Source organism: Protomyctophum parallelum (assembly GCF_964188405.1).
Source record: "Protomyctophum parallelum genome assembly, chromosome: 3".
Classification (NCBI taxonomy): domain Eukaryota; kingdom Metazoa; phylum Chordata; class Actinopteri; order Myctophiformes; family Myctophidae; genus Protomyctophum; species Protomyctophum parallelum.
Window position 1 is genome coordinate 10,389,952 of NC_139698.1, and position 23,240 is coordinate 10,413,191.

The 23,240-nt window shown below is 42.8% G+C and overlaps 2 protein-coding genes across 3 annotated transcripts in view; both read right to left on the minus strand.

The window, feature by feature from the left end:
• faxcb (failed axon connections homolog, metaxin like GST domain containing b) overlaps positions 1 to 10,811 on the minus strand; it is a gene marked incomplete at its 5' end in the record, with an annotated part of 28,307 nt that extends 17,496 nt beyond the window's left edge. Inside the window, 3 exons of the mRNA XM_083760531.1 lie at positions 6,534 to 6,730; positions 7,720 to 7,855; positions 10,549 to 10,811. Coding sequence (XP_083616657.1) covers positions 6,534 to 6,730; positions 7,720 to 7,855; positions 10,549 to 10,811 — 596 coding nt within the window. The remainder of the gene's footprint in view (positions 1 to 6,533; positions 6,731 to 7,719; positions 7,856 to 10,548) is intronic.
• Positions 10,812 to 12,735: 1,924 nt separating this feature from the next.
• Positions 12,736 to 22,744, minus strand: coq3 (coenzyme Q3 methyltransferase). 2 transcript variants are annotated; one of them, XM_083760715.1, is made up of 6 exons: positions 22,492 to 22,744; positions 21,534 to 21,671; positions 19,771 to 19,867; positions 18,419 to 18,667; positions 16,562 to 16,721; positions 12,736 to 13,223 (listed from the first exon to the last, which is right to left on the minus strand). In XM_083760715.1, exons 1-6 carry the CDS (start codon positions 22,659 to 22,661, stop codon positions 13,048 to 13,050), a joined length of 990 nt encoding a protein of 329 aa, XP_083616841.1. In that variant the 5' UTR covers positions 22,662 to 22,744; the 3' UTR covers positions 12,736 to 13,047. The 2 variants fall into 2 exon arrangements, with proteins under 2 accessions (XP_083616841.1, XP_083616842.1); XM_083760716.1 differs by lacking the exon at positions 22,492 to 22,744 and adding an exon at positions 22,398 to 22,451 and having other exon boundaries at positions 12,737 to 13,223.
• Between the last annotated feature and the right edge of the window lie 496 nt (positions 22,745 to 23,240).

Genomic DNA, 23,240 nt, shown 5'->3' on the forward strand with positions numbered 1-23,240 from the left:
GTGTACCGTGCCTGTAATGTGTTCATTGGTTATGAACAAAATCCATCTGTGTTCATATCTGTCCCGGCCACGCTACAACCCCTATATGGATCTGTTCTGACATCACAACATGGGCACCGCTGCTCTAGTATCATATAAAACTGGCTCCCATCCTGGAGAAATCAAGGAATGTACACTGTCACAGCAGAGAGGAATGGATTACATGTTCTGTATTATTATGTAGTATGTACAGTATTATATATATGTGCAGTATTAGGCTGCCAGACTTGCCAGTAAACTCACGTGTTGAGATGAAACACTGCATTTCCATATTACATAAGTAATTAGCCTTTGGGAACCAATGCTTGGCATGCAGGCCATATGGCGTGAGGCAGCTTGATGTACAAGTATGCCCCCTGGACATGACACTGACTAGTATGTCACAGTCAGGGACTTACCCCCAATCCAACCCTCAATGCCGAGTGCCAAGAAGGGAGGCATTGGGTGGCATTTTTGTATAGTCTTTGGTATGGCTCTGGCAGGGATTGAGCCCCGACCTCTCTCAGAGAGGATTTTATATTATATAATTGTATGTGTACAGTATTATTAACACAGATGCTATAATAGGCTGCCAGCTCCAGTACCAAGACATGTACTGAAATGAAACACTGCACATTGACATGGCATAATATCCACACACATTAGATACAACTATTATCCTGGAAATGCTGGAATTTGGAAAACAACACAATCATCAAGTTAACTGTACAGAAATGGAACTTGATGACCCAAAGCAATAAAAATTAAATGCTTTGAGTTAACTTGAAAATTCAGGCAATAAGAAATTTATTAAGGTGATATTTATAGTAATAGAAAAAGTAATGAAAAACCATGGTGAGCTGCTTAAAACCTTGGAGCGTATTAAAACAGCTTCCTCTGCCTGTTCTGGCTGTACCATTCTCAGTACATTAATACATTATATTCAAACAACGCTTATAAGACAACTTTATGTGACACTGTAGGCTACTTAAATTAATATAATTTAGGCATTTAGCAGATGCTTTTACCCAGAGATCGGAGTAAGCATGAGCCCTAAAGACAACAAACGGCACTGTAAATAGTCACACAAATAGAGTGAAGAGAGAACAATGTATCGCCTCAAAGAAACTACGGTAGGATACCAGGTAAACATTTATATTAAGCCAGCTCAGTGGCCTTGTGGTTAGAGTGTCCGCCCTGAGACTGGGAGGTCGGGGTTCGATCCCCAGCCGGGTCATACCAAAGACTCTAAAAATGGGACCCAGTGCCTCCCTGCTTGACACTCAGCATCAAGGGTTGGATTGGGGGTAAGTCCCTGCGACATACTAGCGTCATGTCCAGGGGGTGTACTTGTACATCAAGCTGCCTCACGCTACTGAAACAGGAGATAGGCTCCTGCCCTGTGGGCCTCATGGCTACTGAAACAGGAGATAGGCTCCTGCCCTATGGGCCTCATGGCTTGGCAAGGCTACTTACTTACTTATCATCTGTCCAGACAACATGCTATCTAAATCACATTAACATTAGTGGTGAAATAAACTAAATAAAAAACTATAAAAACGAAAACTGAACAAGTAGATGGGGAAAAAACTATACCATATATCGAAAAAAGGTCACAGATGGGATACAAGGAGAGAGGAGCCCATAGGGGGTGAGGTGTAGTCTGAAGAGCTGATTCTTCAGAATAGATATTTGTATTTTGCGCATTCCGATCATTTAAGCAAGCCAAAATTGTTTATGCACCATTTCCTCGTCTCTACACACACGCACACCCACACGCACACTCTGAGAGAAGAGGCTGTGCACTGGTGCAAGGTGAAGTGATGTAGTAAGCAGGATAACAATGCAGTTCAATACAGTAGACACATGTATATCCTCACTGTTCTTTTTTAATTTCACAACAAATTTCACTATTACTAGTGAAAATAGCTGATTCTAAGCCGATTCTACCTACGTCACAAAGTATCGCAAGGCATTGAGCTTGAAAATCTGCTAGTTTAACTATTTCCAAAATAATTCTCTGCCTATAATTATGACATGCCCAAAATCGGGACACCAGCTTGAAAGTTTTCTCTATAAATATTTAACCAATGAAAATAATTAACAAGAACTTGGGACTAAACTAAATAATAACTACATTTGATTGGACCCAATGGAACACAGGGTATGTTTTTAATTTCTTGAAAAGAATGGTTCAACCTGTGCACGTGTCCTATAATGTATAATATACTGTATACGTGTCAAAGCATTTTGATTTATAGTTATAGTATTTGAATATTTAGTTTGTGTCATCTGATTTTTTTTTAACCCTATCTACAGTTTATATTGCCGACAAAAAAAAATATTTTGATGGTGTAATAAATAATGCCTGAGTCATATACTGTACTTGGTTGCATGCTGAAAATAGCTACTTTCACCCGAGCGCAACCAAACTTACAAAATTACTTGCCTTTTAGTTTGGCTCGATCTCTTCTCCACATTTTAGTCAAATTTGTTGACTACAATTTAGTCAACAATTTAGTCTATTTTGTTTAGTTACTTCGTTTTTAGTTTTTTAAGGTAGTCGAATATTTTTCGCCATAGTTTTAGTTGACAAAATACCTAATGTATAAGTAAGTATCCTTGAGGAATCTCCTTAGGATGAGGCATTAATCTCGTTCCAACCCTTGATACCCTTGATTGAGTGCCAAGTAGGGAGCCATTTTGTACCATTTTTATTGTCTTTTTTATGACTCTGACCTCCCAGTCTCAGGACAGACACTCAAGGCCACAAGGCCACTGAGCTGACATGTCCGTCCTACTGATACCCAACCTGTGAGATGGATTGCATTCACAAAGAGGATGATATTTTTTAACAGCTTATTATTGTCTCCACCAGCCCAAGGCATGGGGGGAGAGTATGTTTTACACTCTGTCCGTCCGTCAGTCCATCCATCCATCAGTCCGTGTGTCTGTCTGTCCGTGTACAGCTAATCTCTGGCACCGTTGGCCCAGTCGATGCCAAACTGCACACAAACAAACACAGACACTCCTTGGATGCCAACGACTAAATTCTTCAGAACGGCCTGTTATAGCACCACCATGAGGCCGATTTTTACTAATCACATTTCATTACTCGTACACATTTTATCCATACATCATGCAAATCAGTATACACTATCTCTATACTCATGTGATCAACACGGATCAGTCCCATTTCTCATGTTTCTTTTCCTTGTTACTACAATCATCCAATCACTAAGCAACTCATAGCAAGGGTGAAAATACCAACCATTTGCCATTTTGGCAATTGTTTTGGAGGTGCTACCCACACATTAGCTGGCCATCTGCTGACTATCAACAACTTTCAGGTTTCTTCACCTTATCTCAATTAGCCGACATGTATCGGAGATTCAGAGCTGCAATATTTGTCTGAAAATATCAGGCTTGACTGATGAATATGTGTTTATAGAAGAGAGACATGTATATGAGATACTTTTGCGTTAGTTGTTCACTGGTTCCTGGTGATATGCCTATAGATAATGGTGGAGTTTTTAGACCCACTGGCTCCAGTCTGTAGTCTCCTGGATGACTGACTGGCCATGCCATGGAAATTAAATAAGAGCATCTGGTGTACATCTCTGTTGACTGTCCAGTACCTCCCGTAACATGATATACAGACTACACTCTTAAAGGACAAACACACACTAAAAACAAAACCATGTTCAAATTCCTGCTATGTTGGTTAACGTCCCCTAAAGCTGCTGTAACTGTTTCCCTAAAAAACTAAGTGAAAATATAGATTACAAAAAATATCAAATGTGATTCAAAATAATCACCATGTTTAAAATTATATATATTTTAAAGATAGTTAATTCTCAGTTAATACCACAAATACAATGTCACAGGCTAAAAAGACAACATTTTAATCAATTGCACCTTGTTTCCAAACCATTCATCAACAACGATCAAGTGTTTGGCTCCAGATAGACCACCGTTTCTCCACGTTTCCCAAATGGACCCTTACGGGTCTGCAACTCTGACAGTGTACGATGGAACTAAGGATTCAAAAAGGCCGTCGTCCAGGTGGTCCCCATGGATCCAGTGTTTCGAAACAGTGAGGTATACAATATTAAGATACAGTCAACATGGTTGCCACTGAGGAGCTTCCCGGAGCTATACAGTCACAGTCACAGTTACAGTAACTTCAATCAGTCTCGCTCATGGATGTGAAAGCACAACGCCATGGTGACAGCTGATAGTCACAGCAGATGGCCCTACACAGAGCAACAAGATGCCCCACTGCCCTTCCTTGACATAAATAATTCAATCAATACGTGAGTCTAAACCATGGTCTAAACATAGCACAAGGACTGGTTGGCTGGGGGGTTGGATGGGGGTGGTAGAAACGCAGAAAAAGGAGGTGAGGGAAGATAGAGAGTGGTAAGGAGAGAGAGAGAAGAATGGGAGGTATTTAGGTTAATGTGAAACAACCTCTACAAGCGTTCTACAACTGTTTCACTCAGACCTCCAGGAAGCACAAGGGCACAACAAGGGCACACAGACCGTACGTTAAAAGTTGCAAAAATAGCCTAAAATAGACAATGTGTTGCGGTGCAACATGCCGTGAGCTTGTATATCTGCTATGTTTGGTCTTTTGGAAAACTGGTTATCATGAGACTGTCACAATATGGCCATATATTGACATTCCCATATATGGGCTTAATACTGGGAATGCCCATGTATTGTGATGTCACGAGGCATGTCGAGGCGTGGACTGACGACCATATATGGAGGCGTGACCCGACTGGCGTACGGGATTTGCAGGTTTTCATAGTAATCTGAGACCTATGGTCGCAATAATTTCATTGGATCACATGGTTATTTTATTTTTTCCATTTCCTGAAAGGTAATGGATTTGGACATACGAGGTTTCTGCCCGACAGTAACAATATGTAATAATAAAGGCAGGGCCTTCTGGGTTATGTCATTTACAGTACCCTGCACTGCACTCTGAGTTACTATCTGTACGCACACTGCACGCGGAGCAGGGAGAATATATAATACAATTTTATAATTGAGTGATTAATCTTGAGTCATACTCTTCTGAAGGGGGTTGACTGAAATTGTGGTTTACATCATAAAGAAGCCAAGTGCCAACATCAAAAGGATATGATATATGGGGGGATTAAATGCCAAGAATTAGTAAAGGACGAGGAGGTCACAGCGGGGGGGAACTCTGTCTACAAAATATCAATCGTATTACTTGGCAGCTTGCATGAAATGGCACTCTGGATCTCAGATACAGATTCAAGTAGAAGCTAAATTAATATCGTCATTCCTCATGCTTTAAAGCCCTTTGTGTTAAATATGAAGCCCTTCCATTTAAATATAGACATATAGTTCAATAGTCCCCAACATTTTCTGGATCAGGGCCGACCTGAAAACCTTGAAACGCACCATGGGCCACCCATTTGACCACATAATGATAAACTCCCGACGCTGGGCACTGCAGTGCCCATGCAGCGTGACGTGACGGTGGTCGGCTGGGCGCTCGTCCAGAATCGCTGATACGACCAATATGAATATACCCACGCCCATATATGGTCTGGTTGTTCAGAACCACCAATCAGACCGACATGCCTACATTTCACTCACCCTAGAGTTGTAGGTGATCAATCTGAACCCACTATTCAAAGTGGGACATTTTTTGCTGTGACATTTCAATGCGTTTGTAACCACCCCTTGGAGATGAATCTTTCACAACGGACAAGTTCCAGACAGTATATTAAGGTACTTGTTGCAGACTGCTTTTCCAGGGGAAAAAAGGGCCAAAGCCAGACTGAGATCAGACGGAAACGGAGATGAAAAGGGACAGATGAACAGTTACGACGTTGAGTATTGCAATGCATACTACTGAGGCCCAACAGGCATTTATTTTTGACATTGTCAAACAACAAGAAGGAGAAAAGGTGACGGCATTCAGTGTGGAGCTCTGAGTGGAAAGTACAGAATGATGATGGAGAATGCTTTTAGGTAATGGAAAATAATCCTACTCCTCTGTGGGACAAGACAGAGTGCTACAGTACATGACTTCCTAGCAACAGTGTGTTTCTCAGCAGACGTATGACTCATCGGTACCACGGAGGACATCCTGTCAGTGACATAACACAGACGATCACATTATACACCCAAAATTAGCCAGGACGGGTCGGTATGCCCCTTATAGTTAAGGAGTAGCCCACACCACCCTTTGTGACATGTGGGTCCTCACTCTTCATTTCATTTCTCACAACCGGTTTTTTGATCACTTATGTTCAGATAGATATAGAGCTATTAAAGTCTAATGTCCCTTAAAATAACTTAAACACCTTGAAATCAGTATTTGATTTATTTAGTTCATTCCCAATAAGTTAATTACCACACAAGTGTTCTCCCTTAATTAGATGTTGACATTTAGGTCCATTGTGCCATAATCTTATTTTCTTCTGTAAATCTGTATTTAGAGTCACATATTAGTCTGTCTTTGAACTCACCAGTACAGATGTTCCTCCACCATCTTGGTGATGGCGCGGGACACAGCCCTCTCCTGAGGACTCAGGTTGTTGTTGAGGTTGACACCAAGCTTCTCCTCCAGGAAGTCCACGATGAACTCTAATCCGGACACCTGCTCATGGTTGTACTCGATCCACGGCATCTTTCCCTGTGGCGACAGCTTCCCGTCAAAGAAATTCTGCAGGGGAAATTAGAATATAATGTAGAATATGTATACTGTACATTCTTCTGGGGGGGGAATGAATCATGTGCAGTTGTATTTAAACACATCGAATACATGTTCACACCTCGGTTGAGGGTAAATAGTTTAGTCCAGTCATGTTTTATAATAATATATTATAAACACTTGGAATGGTTGTTTGATCAAAGCTAGCGGGCAGAGTTTTCTGGACCAATAAGAACCATGTGAAGAATTGAAACCAAATACCATATTGTGCCGAATATGGCGACTCTGATTATAAGACGACTCACATTTTTCAAGACTCATTTGTGGAAAAACAACATTGAATGTCAAATAGTCTATAGTCCCCGATTATACTACAAACCTGTATTTTCCATTGGAGAAAAAAAATGTAGTCTTTTATTCAGCACACTGGAAACTAAAGTACCTCTCAAGCCTCCTCCATAAACCTCCTGTGACACGGAACCTGCTGTCCACAAACTTGGACCTCCTCTCTGTCCCCAAGGCAGTCAAGTGAACCTTCGGGGACAGAGCGTTCAGTGTGGCAGCCCCCCCCCGTGGAACTCTTTTTTAACCCATTCTGACCTGAGATCAGATTCATACGAGGTTTCCGCCGGACACACACTGGTCTGATTAACCCATTCTGACCTGAGATCAGATTCTAAAAATGTCAGTCGTTCTTCCTATTTTTCAAAAATAGCAGACCTACAAGCTCGTATCGCGCCACTCGGTGGCGCGATATGAGCTTGTAGATCTGCTATTTTTCAATAGATAAAGCATAACATGATGCTAACACCAAAATGGGTGCCCGGTCAGAATGGGTTAAGGCTGCCTTGAAAAGACACTTATTCTCTCAGGCTTATGGCATATCGTTTTTGATTGTTGTTGGTACATTTTGTAAAGCGTCCTTGGGTTCATGAAAGGCGCTATATAAATTCAAGCTATTATTATTATTAAAAGAATATACTGAATCCAGTTAGTTTTACCTGGTAGGGGAGGTCCAGCATGCGCAGGTATGTCTCTATCTTGAGGCAGAACGGTGAGAGGCTGGGAACGCCATTCTTTGGCCTGGAGAACTGATGGAGTATTATGGCATCCTTAGAGTCTAGCTGTTGCTCCTTCCTATACAACACAAACAGAAAGAAAGACTCAATGAACCTCTAAAAGGCAGAGGAATCTGCCCCGAGAGAGAAACTAGCATATTTCTCAATTGCTGACTGTGTAACATAATGCTGATGTGACATACATAGAAGACGACATATAGTACATGCACTTAGTTGCTGTACATTCCATCACTGCACACAAACAAAAAGATGAACTCAATGAACGTATAAAAAGGCTGAAGGATTTGTCTGTGAAAAGCTAGCGTACAGCGTAGCTCAATTGCTGTGTAACATAATGCATGCCACTGTGATATATAATACCATGACTGGACCAAAGTAGCAGGGCATGCTGTTCATTTGGAGGCTTTTCTTCCGCTTATTATAGGCTGTTGACACAGCTGGGACAGTCCCTGGTTCCCTGAGCTGTGTTTTTTAAAGAACAATGCCCACCCCCCCACACACACACCCCCTATTCTCAGCGACAGCGGTTTCTTTATTAACACCATCATATTCTCAGGGACCTAATGTTAAATGTCGCTACTTTTGCACAGACCAAATTCTGTCGAAATAAAAACAGAAGGTCGGAAGAAACTTTTATACAGCCAACAACAACCTGGAATCAATAACGAGCAGCAGGTTGATATCATATGGATTTTGTTTTAATGATCTGCTTCATTTCCTTTTTCCTTTTTTTTGTTGTTTTTCTTCTTTGTAATTATTTGTTTGGTCCAAAATATTGTGTTTGTTGTCATGATTTGTCACAACTCGAGTTGGCTTTGTATATTTAAATAATTACTTTTTGAAATGTCTATGGGAAAAATGCATTGGGAATTATTTCCTGCAGGGCCTGGCAAAGGGGCGGGACTGCGACGCTCTATAAGGGTACATTTGGTTAACAACTCTCTATCATTTAGCTGGGGACCACCTGGAAACCCCTCAAGGACCACTGGTTGAAAACCACTGCACTATAGGCAGCTTGGGGACTACCCAGTTAGCGACTGGTTTAGGGATTTACAAAATTAATTACTTTGGTAATCAATCAATCCAGAATGGTGGGCCTCTGAATCACCAATTTGAAAGTACAAGTCTTCATGTAGTATTATGATGGAGATAAATACTAATCTTGCAGCAACGTTCTGTTCTTTGGCTTGGCTAGTCTTTGAGTACCACACTGACACATATCTTTGAGTGTGAATAATTCAGAGTAACTACAGGGTTAGGTCAGGACTAGCAGTCGCCCACACTTAATGTACAAGTCTCCTTTTTCTATCCAAGATAGGTCTGTACTCTGAATATACACGCCTACCATGCAAATATATCATTACATGAACATATTGATTTATTGATACTATGTTGCGGGTGATTAGGTGGGGTGGGAGTGGCTAGGATAGCTTTGTTGTTTGTTTTGTCCTTGTTTATGAATGAATGTATTTGTTGTATTGTTCTGTATTTGCTGTATGTTGTTAGACTGTAGACACCCCCGAAAACGAGATGATACATCTCAAGGGGATATCCTTTTCTCAATAAAAGGTTCATATAAGACAAAATGTCAAAGCGCTCATCACAACGTATGAGAATGTATCACAGCAAAGACAACATAGCTGGTTATAGGCTACACTTCCTTCTGGCCTCACACAATCTGTATTTCTGCGTGCATTGTTAGCGTTCATTTTCAATTAATTTACACCAGAATAAGTTACTGTCTAATAGCTAGTATAGCCTATATGCCTTCAGTGTCGCTGTTCACTTTAGTGGTGCTGAAACGGTCCTTCAATGACGCTGTCTATTCGCAAAGTGGTTCTGAAACGTTCTGACAACATGAAGGCTCTAGCAGAGATAGGACAGGCCTGGAAATCTTTATTATGCCATAACTAAACCGATGCCACTGTCGACGACATCATGTTACATGGTCTAAAGTAAACAGCTGCAGCAGATGAGCCACTGGAGCCTACAGTACACGTGATTCAGCAGCGTATCCGCACGCAATGCAACGCTGCAGAAGATGATTATTACCCAGAGGCGGAAATGATAAACGTTCATGCCTGCATGGTCACTGCATGTAACGGCGCAGAACTGGACAATCCAAATAATCCTTGACGGTCAGGGGGAGCACAATTCATTGCACAATATAGGCCCGAAAGGCCCCGAACAAATCTCGCAATGCAAAGAATACTGCATGGATTTCATTCTCCATCATGCAGTCCATCCGCTTTCAGATGGTGGAAGGAAATGATAGGCGTGATGGAATCATGAAAGCCTTTGATTGAACGCCATTTAGAGTAAGGCGGCATGCAGCACCGTGTCACACAGGAGTTCAGCAAAGGTCGTCCTGACACCGCAGCGCCAGAGGAGCGCTTTATTTACGCACAAGCTCCTCGGTGGAGACAGCAGCACTATACGGCCCACGGGACCTGGCACACGAAGCGAACACACGCGTGATTCCGGTTCCAGTCTCGTGTCCTTGCGGGGGCAAATATGGCTGAATGCTACCCAAACCTGCAGCTATATTCCCAGTCGGGAAAATGTGAAGAAATGTAGCCTAATGCAGCCACCCCTATATCCAACCAGTAGCCTACGTAACAGGGCCAAATTAATCACTTTTACCAGAATTCTGAGCCAAACAACACATACTACAATGCAAAGTCTATCACATATGGATTATGACGATGGCAACATATTGGATTGACTCGTTATTACGTCACAGACACCAACCTGATGGCGAGCAGTTCGTGCAGTAGGTATGCAGCAGCAGCCAGGAGGGCACCGCCGGTGATGTAGAGAGTCTTCTTCCACCAGGAATCGGACCCCAACGCCGACATGATCCCGCCGTATTCATGCAAAGGGATCGCAATGATGTAGCCATACAAGGACTGGTGCTCATCGGAGCCACACAGCCCGAGAGCCGGCAGGCTGTGATTCCGCCCCAGCTCCACCACACACGGTCGGGAAGAGGCGAAGCCAGCAGCCCAATACATTCTTCTCTCTCTCTCTCTCAGTTCCCCCTCCCGGCTGCCTCCCTCCGAGTCCTCCTAGTCCCCGCTTTCGGTTTCATCAAAAGACTCCTGCAGTTGGTCCACTACGGCATGGCGATGTTGTGTTTATCTGCCAGAGACACGATGCGAAAAGCATCATCTTCTCTCTCTTCGCCCTGATGGTGCCCGCACCCAGTTCGGCGTCTTCCGCAGGCGTTCGGTTCGGTGTGTCTTTTGTCTGTTCCAATGGAAGCGAGTGATGTCACCCCCGCCCACACCGGTGAGGGCTCCCTCTATGCCAGAGAAAACAGCCTAAACTGCCATGTTTACACTGTCAGCAATGTTTAAATGTTACACACACCATGACTCCATTGACGCAATAAACTCTAAAAACGGTCTGAAATAACAGCTTGCCCACAATTCAATTCAAGTCACGAGATTTTTTGGGAAATCCCCAAGGGATTATTATCATAGTCTACTGGATAAGAAAATATTCAAAACGAAAAATATAATTATATACTAGGCCACCATAATAATAATAAATATTAAAACAAATATTAGGTCTAGCTAATGGAACAGCACAGGTAGATAGGCCAAGTGTGATAGGCCTACTCAGCTTTAAGTCATTCATATTGGTGTTGTTGATCATTCATTAGCATCACTATGAATAACTCTTGATTGTGAAAATGAAGATTTTGCAAGAATTATTGAAGGCCTGTTCCTTCAGTCACCTTGGGATCTTCCTTGCCTGCGAGTGGGTTCCAAAATGGACCCTTAAAGATCTGCAACTCTAGACTGTGTACAAATGAAACCCTTAAGGGTCCATTTGTACACTCTTGAGTTATGGGGGTTCTTTATTGTGCATCCAGCCACTAGAGGCGGACGCGTGTGTCCCTGAATACTCAACCTCTAGTCTCTTTGATGTCAGGCAGTAATGAAGTACAGTGAGTCAGAGGCACGTGTCGGGTTATGCAATAAATCCAGGCATCCACATTATAATTGGTCTAATGTCAGTATAGTGGCAGCGGCGGAGACCATTGCTAACCCCGACCCCAGTAATGAATTCCCTCTGCGCACGTGACTTCAGCCCAATCACACAATGAACTCAAGTTTGAAAGCTTTCTTTTCTGTTGTCATATTAGAGAATCTTAAGAGATTCGACATGGCAAGATGTACAATCACAAAACATACAATATATTTAGATATTCTCTTCTTTAGGACAGTGGTGATGCAAAAGTGCATTGATTGACAATTGTAGACAACCTTTGGACACTGAACAGTTAACACAATGCTTAATGGTTCTGAAGTAGCCCGTCAACTCCTCATCGAAGGAGCAGGAGGTCGTCCCAACCCTGAACAAAACCAACATCAGAACTTTCATAATGCTCAGGAGAGCTCAACAACCACACCACATCTTCCCCTCTTCACAGCTTTTCAATGCTAGGTTTGCACTAGCCCTCCAAGCAGAACCCAATGGTACTGAAGTTTCTGACATTTTGTTCGACCCAGTCCATGGGGTCCTGTTGCACCACTACCATGCCACCTGGTACACAGCCATTCTTAAACATAAACAACATGTTTAGCGCCTGGCCGCGCTCTGTGACGATATTTTTTCGTGTGAGCGTTTCTGAATATGTTTAGTATAAGTACCCATACATGCCGCTGCGAATATCTCCTGTGGCGCGGAAGCCGTTAAGAATTTTTAATATATGTTTGCCCGAATTGGAAGCTTGGATTCTTCTCTTCCTTCCTTGTTTATTGACACCTCATTGTACCGCCTATCTGGCTAGCTAGTGGCGCTATAGCTATGACACAGCAGATCAGAGGCAGGGACGTAGGCGCACAAGCCAACCGCACACCGGGAGGCGGTACAATAAACGGTAAACAAACAAGAAGAAATAAAGCGACCAAATCGGTCAAACAAAGATTAAAAATACTTAACGGCTTCCGCGCCACAGGAGATATTCGCAGCGGGATGTATAGGTACTTAAAGTTCCCGAATTCAGAATAACTCAAGCAAAAAAAGACCGTCACACGGCGCAGATTCAATCTTAGAGAGAATTTCTACTTCCGCGTTCTGGAATTCCCATACGAAAATATAGTTCTGACCAGGGACCCAACATAAAACTCATCAAAATTTTAGAAAAGCTTTATGTAGGGTCCCGAAAGGGGCTAGGTTTGCACGGTCCATCTCCTTTCTTTCACTAAAGTCTCATAAACGCTGCATCACAGCTGGCTTCTAGGAAGCAGCTTGGCGTTGGGGGTCGGGGTCGGGGCAGTCTGCCTCAGTCTGTGGCTCCTCGCTCAGCTTGACGGCATGCAGAGCGTAGTTGATGGCCGTACTGTCGGTCCAGCTCCAGCGTCCTGACACAGGGTTGTAGAGCATGCCCCGCACAGACTGCACCGACAGTCCATCTGTGAAGAGGAGGAGAGGAGGGAGTGGAGGGAGAGAGAGAGAAAACAGGGTAGGCAGAAGGAAGGTGGGAGGGGAAAGAATAGAAGCCAAGGCGGGACAGAAGTAATGTCAGTCGCAGAAGAAAGATAAAGTTAACCTAGTGTTTCATTCTGGTAGAACGTTCTCACTTTTTCCATGATGAAAAACTGAATTACGGTACAGTAACTTTGTGTTTTTTGTTTGGTTTTTGAATAGTCTGTGAAGAATTCAATACAAGGATTGCTTTTGAGAGATAGAAAACACACCCGTGTGAAGTAAGGGGTGCTAATATATTAAAGTCTAACTCATGTTGATTAGGTGATGTAATGGTGATATAAAACAAACGGTGCAAACACAAATATTAAACGCAATTAACCGTTTCCGTCCGTAGGACGGCTCCACACGTCCTAGGGAACCCAATCGACGCGTACATGGGACGGGTGTACACGTCCTAGCACATCCTCAATGATATCAGGTGAGGCGAGAATATTCTTTTTTATTTTTCAGTCGGACACTCGGCCACCATAGAGCGAAGCTTACCGCTCACTTAGCTGTGAGTCTCCTCGTCTCTCCTAATCCAGGGCGGTCTCCGTGGTTTTGATGTGATGAATATACTACACGCTTCATTTCTGACTTCAACATGCCTCTCGTTCAAAATATGAATGCTTTGGAGCTTCTAGCGATATAATAGACTCGAGGCCAAACATTAATCTGTGTATAGGAGGGGCTAAAAATCATGCATTTGGATCATAGACTGTAAAAAATATGGACAAAGCGTTCCCCGGGTCTAACATGAACGTAAAATGAAGCCTGAAATCCCTTGCATTCTAATGCACTGTAAGTCGCCATCTTTCTAGATCCGTTTTAGCCCAGCTGGCCATTGGCTGGCCCAGACAACGAGGCGGGACTTCCCCCCTTCTTCTCCGTTGGTTTTTATTTTTACTCGAGTGGGAGGGGAATCCCGATCATAGACTGTAACGGTAGCCACGCCCCTCAGAACATGCGCAACTTTATGGTCATTTTTTAAATAAATGGGACCATAATTTTCCAAAAAGAATATTATGACATTAGAAATGAGACTTTAAACTAGTGACTGGAAGCAGAAAGTATTCATGACCATGTTTATTAAGGTAATACAGTCTAGGTGAAGTTGGGCCAAAATACATGGGCCTCTATGGAGCTATGGGGCTTTTTGGGTCCAGTCCAGCGCCACAACAGGCCATTATATGAACTACCAATTTCAAATGAGGCTTCACGAAATATCTGGCTGACTGTCCCCCTGATTTGGATGCAAGCATACTGATGCATGATTTAAGCTTTTTCTTCAGAATAACAAGCAAAGTATATTCAAGGTATATTCAAAATAACCTCCAGTATAACCTCAATAAAACAAAGTAAATGGTGATCATCTTTTGGGTGCCATCCATGTCATTATTCAAAATGTTCATTCTTCAGGAAAGGAAAAATATAATTATTTTCAGGAAATTAAGAAAACCTTAAACAAAACAATACTGCCTCATCAAAGTTGGCGTTGTGACTTTATATATTGTCAATTACTTGCATGAGAGGGGGAGTAAGTTGCTTTAGAAGACAGTTTGAGGGTCCAATGGAGTTAAGAGGTTTTGTCCAAAGCGTTTTTACCAGCTGCTGTGTGGTCAATGTTCTCTCTGGGGTGCTTTCACACCCACTAGTACAGGGGTCGGCAACCGGCGGCTCAAGAGCCGCTTGCGGCTCTTGAGCACTCCCCTAGTGGCTCCCTGTAGCATTACAAAAGAATCTATGAAAATGTATAATGTTTATTTTTTCACATTTTTATTTTTCATTTATGGTTTCTGTAGGAGGCCAAACGTGACAGAAACATTCTTAAGTTTCCCAATTTTGTAAAAAGTGTGTAGAATAAATATTATGATGGATTGCCTGTATGCTTAATCTGCATTCTGCAGTATAGCCCTGAAACATGACTGTCAGTCATGACGCAACAGCAGCCTGTGTTACGCAATCGCAGTCCAAACGTGTATATAAACATTCCGATTTAAAATATAAAGTCCTCGCCACATGTGCCACGGGAGTTAGAAATGTGCTGGTACAGCGATTAGCATTGCTGCATCCCGCGTTGTTTAATAAAAAGCATTTTTATCCGAGCGCCCCTTTTCTCAAACGGGGTTGGGAAACAGTTGCACACCGGGTGCGGGCGCGTAGTTGAAAGCCAATGGCCAGTAAATAACTGCTCGGATAAAAATGCTTTTTATTAAACAACGCGGGATGCAGCAATGCTAATCGCTGTACCAGCAACATTCTAACACCCGTGGCACATGTGGCGAGGACTTTATATTTGGAATCTGAATGTTTATGTACACGTTTACAATGTAAATGTAGCGATTGCGTAAAACAGGCTGCAGTTGCCATGACGCACCATGGCTAAATCTGCAGTGACAAACTATCAAACAATAAATAAAACGTGGCAAGCCATTCACAGACGGTGACTATATGAAGGAGTCATATAGACGTTTTATTATCTCCCGGGTTGCAATGAAACAGCAAAGCAGCAGCCAGCAGTGGTGGAGTTTAAAGCTGCGATCCACTTCTTAAAAGTTTGCTCCCTTCTGCCTTCCCACACACTTGTGTGGAAAACATGGAATGCTCTTCCAGACAATTATGTGAACATGAAGAAACTCGCATTTGGAGTATTATCCATCTTTGGATCAACGTACTTTTGTGAGCAGATATTCTCAAACATGAACTACATTAAATCCAAATACCGCACACGCCTCACCGATGAGAGCTTGCAGTCGTGTGTGAAGATTAAAGTGACATTTTACATGCCCAATGTTGAGAAGCTCTCCAGCGATGTCCACACACAGAAATCACATTAAACGGGTAAGAACACAATGCAAAAAACATGGCATAATAATGGAGGGTGCGTTGACTGCGTTCGGAAATGCGCACCGGGAGCGCACTCGCCTATTAGTTTGCATTGCACAGTGCGCTATTTCCGAACGGGCTTGAACCATAGCGCACTTTTTATTTTGATAGATAGGCTAATATCCACTTGCAGCCCTGTTGTCTTCATTATATAAGCATTTTAAGGCTTACATTTTTTTTGCGGCTCCAGATAGATTTTGAATTAATTTTTTTGGTCGAAAATGGCTCATTCAACATCTTGGGTTGCCGACCCCTGCACTAGTACATTAGCCTTACGAGAAAAAACGAAACTACTGACCTGCAGGCTGCATAGTGAAAGATATATTACTCCTGAATAGAGAAGGAAATGAGGAAGAGGAGAGGAGGTCTGAGAAGGAAGGATAAACCACAGACTTACAGGACTCGACCAGGCGCTCCAGCTCCACAGGGCTGATGAACTTCTCCCAGTCGTGGGTCCCCATCGGAACGATGCGTAGCAGCCGTTCTGCCGCTATGATACCCAGCGCATAGGACAGGTTGGTCTTATTGAGCGTAGTGATGAAGAGCGAGCCGCCAGGCTGGAAGCGCACACACACACACACACACACACACACACACACACACGACAAACTGTTTCAAATATGGAAAAATGACTGCATTTCTTTTATAGACAGTATTGAGGTACTAATGGTTTTCCATCAGTCGCTCATGAGTCACAACAGTTGTTTTGTTTTGTTGTTTAGGATACGACAGGAAGCACGCACATCTCCAGAAATTCTACAGGTGCTGGTCAAAAATACGTACAATGAAAAAGGAAGGGATGTCCGCACACTGATTTGTAGCTCCCAGGAAAATATTTTATTGGCAATAAAAGATTTTCCTGGGAGCTACAAATCAGTGTGCGGACATCCCTTCCTTGCTTTGTTGTTTACAACATCACGTTTGGCTTGGTCACACTGCTCAGTGCCAAAGGACACGAGTTAAACCTCGGGCAATCAGACGGACATAAAAAGAGCCTGCACGCTCGACAGAACCCTTTATGTGGTTCATCTGCCTAACTATTCTATTCAGAGACCAAGTGTTGCAGAATAAAAGCATTTCACATACAAGTGGACATGCAAAGATGTCACCGTTTGATGTCGGCAGTTTTGTGTACCACATTCCAGGTCTTTTTATTTAAGGATTTTTAAGTGGTGCAACCACTTCTACATCCAGCTTACAATGTCCGTGTGCCTGTTTGTGTGTGTGTGTGTGTGTGTACCCCTGAGCATGAAATTGGAACGAGAGAAGTATGTGACATGGCTGCCACCTGCTGGACGCAAACGATACAGAGAAGAAATTGGAATCATACAAATTGGAACGATATAGAGAACCAATAGATGGGAGTTGCACCACTTGGTTCACACTGGTGTGATTTTTTTTTCATATCCGGTATGCAAAAATAGACAGAAAATCGAATCTTCAATTGACCTGAAAGCAGTGGCATTAAGCAGAGATTACCAGAAGCCCTTTCCCCCCTCAAAGTGTTTGTTTTGTGACCCACTGACCCAGGAGATTATGTTCATGGTCACGTACTGTATACCGTACTGTACTGTATGTGGCTTTCACCTCTAGAGGGCGAAGTGTGGGCAAAATATGATATGAAAAGCTTCACGACGACTCACAATTGTCGTCCTATGTGTATGCATACGATACACACACACACTAAAGACTACATCAAATTATCATATCATTGTTGCCGGGCAGAAAACTTGTATCTGCATATTTAAACTTTTCATGTTTTTTCGTTAATGAATTCCCTACTTTGACATAGAAGAATGTCACACAAAAGCACTGAAAATAGCTCATTTACAAGCACACAACGTGTCGCGATCTGACATGTTGTGAGCTTGTAGATGCTGCTAATTTACCATTTTAATGAAAAATAAATAATGACATACACGGTTTCCACCCGACACGATATGACGAATCCTCCAGCAAGCTGTCTAGGAACATAACATACTCAAAGTTTGTACTTAACCCATTTTGGTATTAGCATTATGTTATGCTTTAGCTATTGAAAAATAGCAGATCTACAAGCTCATAGCGCGCCACCGAGTGGCGCGCTACGAGCTTGTAGGTCTGCTATTTTAAAACAAAATCGAAGAACGACTGACCTAGAAACATAGCTTTTTCAGAAAACTGTCAGGATGTAGAAGACATTTTTAGAATCTGATCTCAGGTCAAAATGGGTTAACAGTGAGTGAAAAGCTAAGCTCGTCCCATTATTACCCACCTTGAGCACATGGCTGCAGCAGTAGGCGAATGTTTCCAGGTCGGCCAGATGCTCCACCACCTCCGAGGCCACCACAGCATCAAAGCCGTCGTCCTCGTCCCCTTCCCCGGTGAGGTCCTCCAGAGTGCAGGCCTGGTACTGCACCCGGTGACGGAGGTCCGGGTCGCGGGACGAGTGGACCCGCGCCGTGCCAATGCTGTCCTCTACGGGGTCAATGCCCAACACGTCGGCTCCCAGGCGACCCAGAGGCTGGAAAGATGCAGAGGAACATTCTTAGAACAAATACGAATTGTGTTCACTGTTGATATAAAGTTAACATTTTTTTTAAAGGAGGTTTATATATAATTCCACCAGACAATATTTCAATTTGGAAATATTTTATCACTAGCAATGATTAGGATGATTAGAGGGAGAAATACAGTTCAATCAATACTCTGGTAGACTGAACATGACATGTCAAGACTAGTTTCCAAAAAGTATGTATTGTACATAAACTGGTAGAGCAAAACAACAAGCTGGCTTGTGATATCCAGTGCCCTCTGCTGGAGAACTGCTGTGAACACACAGCAAACCGTGTGTGTGCGTGTGTGTGTGAGGGTGTGTGTGTGTGTGTGTGTGTGTGTGTGTGTGTGTGTGTGTCACCTAAAGGCAAATCTGCACTCTCCCACAATTGTTTTCTTCCGAGTGGAATAGTCATAGAGGCAGTATTTTGAAAGAAGACGCACAGAATTCCAATGCTTAGAGACACTGTAAGACACGTGTGTGTGTCCATGTGAGAGAGCTGGGCACATGTCTGTGCGCATGTATAAATGTGTCTGTGTGCATGTATAAATGTGCCAGAGTGTGCAAAGGAGACGTCTCTCATGAGACCTGATTTTGTCTACTTGGATCACACCAGAGTGCTGGTATTTGTTCACTTCAAATGAAGGCCCGAGACAAGAGCCCTGTCCTCTTACGTCTACCTATCAAAACACACAAACGGATAAACAAGTGTAAACCACCTGACCGTCCTCTCCACCAAACCACGACCAGCCAAATCCACAAGACAGAGTGAAGACACAACGTGACTCCAGCTGACATGTACATGTACTGTATGCTAAAGCACTGGTGCGTGTGTGAAAGGGCACACCACATCCGAGCAACACCACAAGCACTATCTTACTCACACAGATTACTATTCTGCCATAGGGACGGAACGGACATCTGATTTGAACAGTAGCAATTCAAACAATTGGGACCTCATGGCAGGTATGTCAAACAAGGCTGATGCCCATGAGATTCAACTGGCCTACATAGCCTCTATAACACACACACACACACACACACACACACACACACACACACACACTTACCTCTGTGAGCAGGCCACCTCCACAGCCAACATCTAGTATCTTGAGTCCTGCAAGGGGTTTCCCTGGCTGCCCTCCAAGCACAGTCAACAGATTGTCCCTGAGCACATGGACGAGACAGAAGTCACATTTAAGGCCTCCTTCCATCATGGCACCATCACACCATTAACACACATTTTAGGATATAATGCAGGGACAGGGAATGTAATCTTCAATGAAAACATACAGTATGCCCCAGCATCTCATGTATGTAGATCTTTGGGATAAGAATAGTGTTGGTTGGTTCTCCCAGAGAATCTCAACTTATTTCCCACCATTCACGGTCACAACCAAGACACTATCGTCCTAAGCAATGCTCAACATCAATGATCCTCTGGAGAAATTACTGGCTAGCTGCACATTCCCTCTTAGCCCATTTGTTTATCTCTCCACCTCCTCTCTCTTTTTTCTCTTCCTTCCCAAGCTATCTGACAGCTGTCTCCCTCAGGCACAAGGCACACTGTCTCTCTATATACAGTATGTCCCTCATTAAAGTCCAGCTGTGGTGCAGCGCCATAACGTTGGCACAAGCAGTGAGGCAGCTAAGTTCATCATAGGCAGATTGTCCAAGACCAAGACTGACTGATAAGACTACTGCTGCCCCAACACTTGTGTAATGGTATGTCCCTCAATAACAATCCACTACACACCATTATTTATTTCATGAAACATTAATTTGAAACTAACTACCGTACTCAACCTAGTCTGAATTAAGATTTTAAAGGTACACTGGGGGAGTACTAGTAGCAGATAAAGCAGCAACAGGGGCAGTGTTGTCACATTGCCTCATTTAAACACAGCCTGAGGGCAGAGTCGTATCAGACTCATCCCGTGTCAGATTCAACCTACAGAGGCAGTAGATGTCACACTGCCACTATAAGGACTCATCATCTGGGAGACAACAGAGGGGGAAGGGGAGAGCAATGGTCGGCTCTCTCTCTTTATATACATGGATAAAGCAATGATCTTCAATAGCAGATCTTATCAATCAAAAGATTATCCCCCAACCAGCACCCAAAACATGCACTCGTACAGTACACAGACAGCGCCGTTTGCAATGAGAATTCACTCACTCACGCTTATTGGTTGGGTGTTAAAGTAGAAAAAGCTGGTAGTTATTTTTTCTACTTCCTTGGCACGTTTTTCGCCTAATAATTATCTAAGTTTCACCCCTCTTCTGGATATTTTTGAGTACATCAGCCTGATAGTTTATCAATTTTATTGACAGTGGCTGATTGAAATAAACATATTGCTATAAAAGAGTGGTTTTCAACCAGTGGTCGGTGGACCACCAGTGGCCCTTGAGAGTCCCCAGCTAAATGATGGAGTTGGTAAATTGGCCCTTATAGATCTTTAACTCTTGACAGCGTAAAATTAAACCAAATGCCCTTCGTTACGGGTCCATTTGGTTTCATTTTACGCTATCAAAACTTAATTTTTGGTCCAAATCAGACAGAATGTAGACAATTTTTTATGTTGATCAACATCTGCCTGTTGTCTCTCGTCTCTCCAAATGGTACAAACATCAATACAGCATGGAATTGTGGACAAAATCTTAGTTTTGGGACTGAGAGGCAAATGGTGGTCTGTGGCTCAAATGCAGAATAAATAATGGACCTTGATGTGAAAAGGGTTGAAAACCACTGCTTTAAAAGAAAAATATTGGATATAGAGTAAGAGTATATACGCGTGCCCTCAAATACACAAACACACACACACACACACACCGTATAAAAGGCACTCTTAGGTCATTCATGGAATGCAGAGCAGCAAATTCTCCTCCTTCATCCCACCACTTGCTGGCCAGTGACTGGAACCTCTTCAGCTCATTGGGGTCCACTGTAGTTTGGGAGGCTGAACGAACACTAGAGAAGATAACAATATAATTGTGAGGGAAATATTAACGATTCACAGTAAAAGCCTGTGTTGATGTATCCATTTGCCATAATGGCATTCCATTTAGTCAGGGAATATTATCAGTATCATCAGTATAATCTGGGAATACATTTCTTACCAAGAAGTTTCTTCACCAATGTGTTTGTAAAGGTGTCTACTAATATCCCACATTGGTTTATATTCAACCACCCTAGAGGAATTTGACAGCTGCTGGATGTTGGGGAAGAAATGTATTCCCAGATTTTATCAATATCCCCTGACTAATTATCATGCTGCTCAGTTACAAAAGGTAACAGGAAAAATGGGCACTTTGGAAGAATGGGCATTTTTTGGGGGCATAAACAATAAATTGAAGGGTAAATGTAAGTCTAACAATGACGTATATGCTAAAATTGTGTATATTTTTTATTATTATTTTGGACCAAATTAAGTTATGGTTATGTGCCATGCCCATGATCCAGGGCTGCCAACACTCCTCCTGGATCCTGAAGGCACCTCCTGCATTTTGACCACATATCCTGCATCGTCATTTCTCTTGGATTAGGTATCAAAGTCCCCAAATTCACCAGAACAGTTAACAAATGTTAAAGTTGATGGGCTCGCTTGGGGGGGGGGGCGGTTCTGGGCAGTGCAGTGAATGCAATCACACAATGTTCACTTCAATAATGGTTAAACTTATTAAAGATGTGTCTTACATTATTTCAGTCATCATGGCAGGTCATCTCAATTTCCCCTGCTTGATCAATAATCGTCTATCAACATAATAATCTATATAAACCTAAAACTTACCCGATATGACAGTGCAGGGCATTTTGACTCTGCAACAGCTGTGTGCGGTGTTTACACACGGAGGTCCAGCTGAACGCACTCTTCAGCTGCAGGACAGGATTCTTCACGTTTGCTTTTGGACTTGTGCAAACTAGTCCAAGCATTAGACGCCCGAACTTCCTCGAGTACATTTTGAAAAGTGATATATTTATGTTTACATTGGCGGTTATATGGCTGCACTACTATGCTAGCGGTTAGCCAATGTGACCGTAGCTTCCCCACTCCACTTAGGTTCGGGTAGAAACGTAACTCTCTTTATAGTTCCTAGTACTTTTCAGGACAAGGACACATCAATGCCTTTAATCCCTTTCACCCGAATGACCGATAGCCATGTCACTTGAAGAAATAACATAATAAATGTAATGCATTTAATATTCTCTTTCGATTATTTTTTCTGATAAAAAAAAGTTATTTAGCTTGCCAGAAGACTGGACGCCCATCGGCGTATTTCTGCCTCCCACCGTTCAGTTCGGTACTGCAGCTATATAGGCCTTACACTTGTACAACCACTCTTTATATAGGGTCTGCACAATGCTTGTCACGATGGCATGACAGTCGTCTGAATGCAAGTCACGATGAACGATACAAGTCATGGAGTTTCTACATTGACCTGACGTCAATGCTAATGTCTAAATGAATCCATCATAACCAATCTAATGTTGCTTTATGAATACAGAAAACCCCAAGGCTTGGACTATTCAAAAATACTT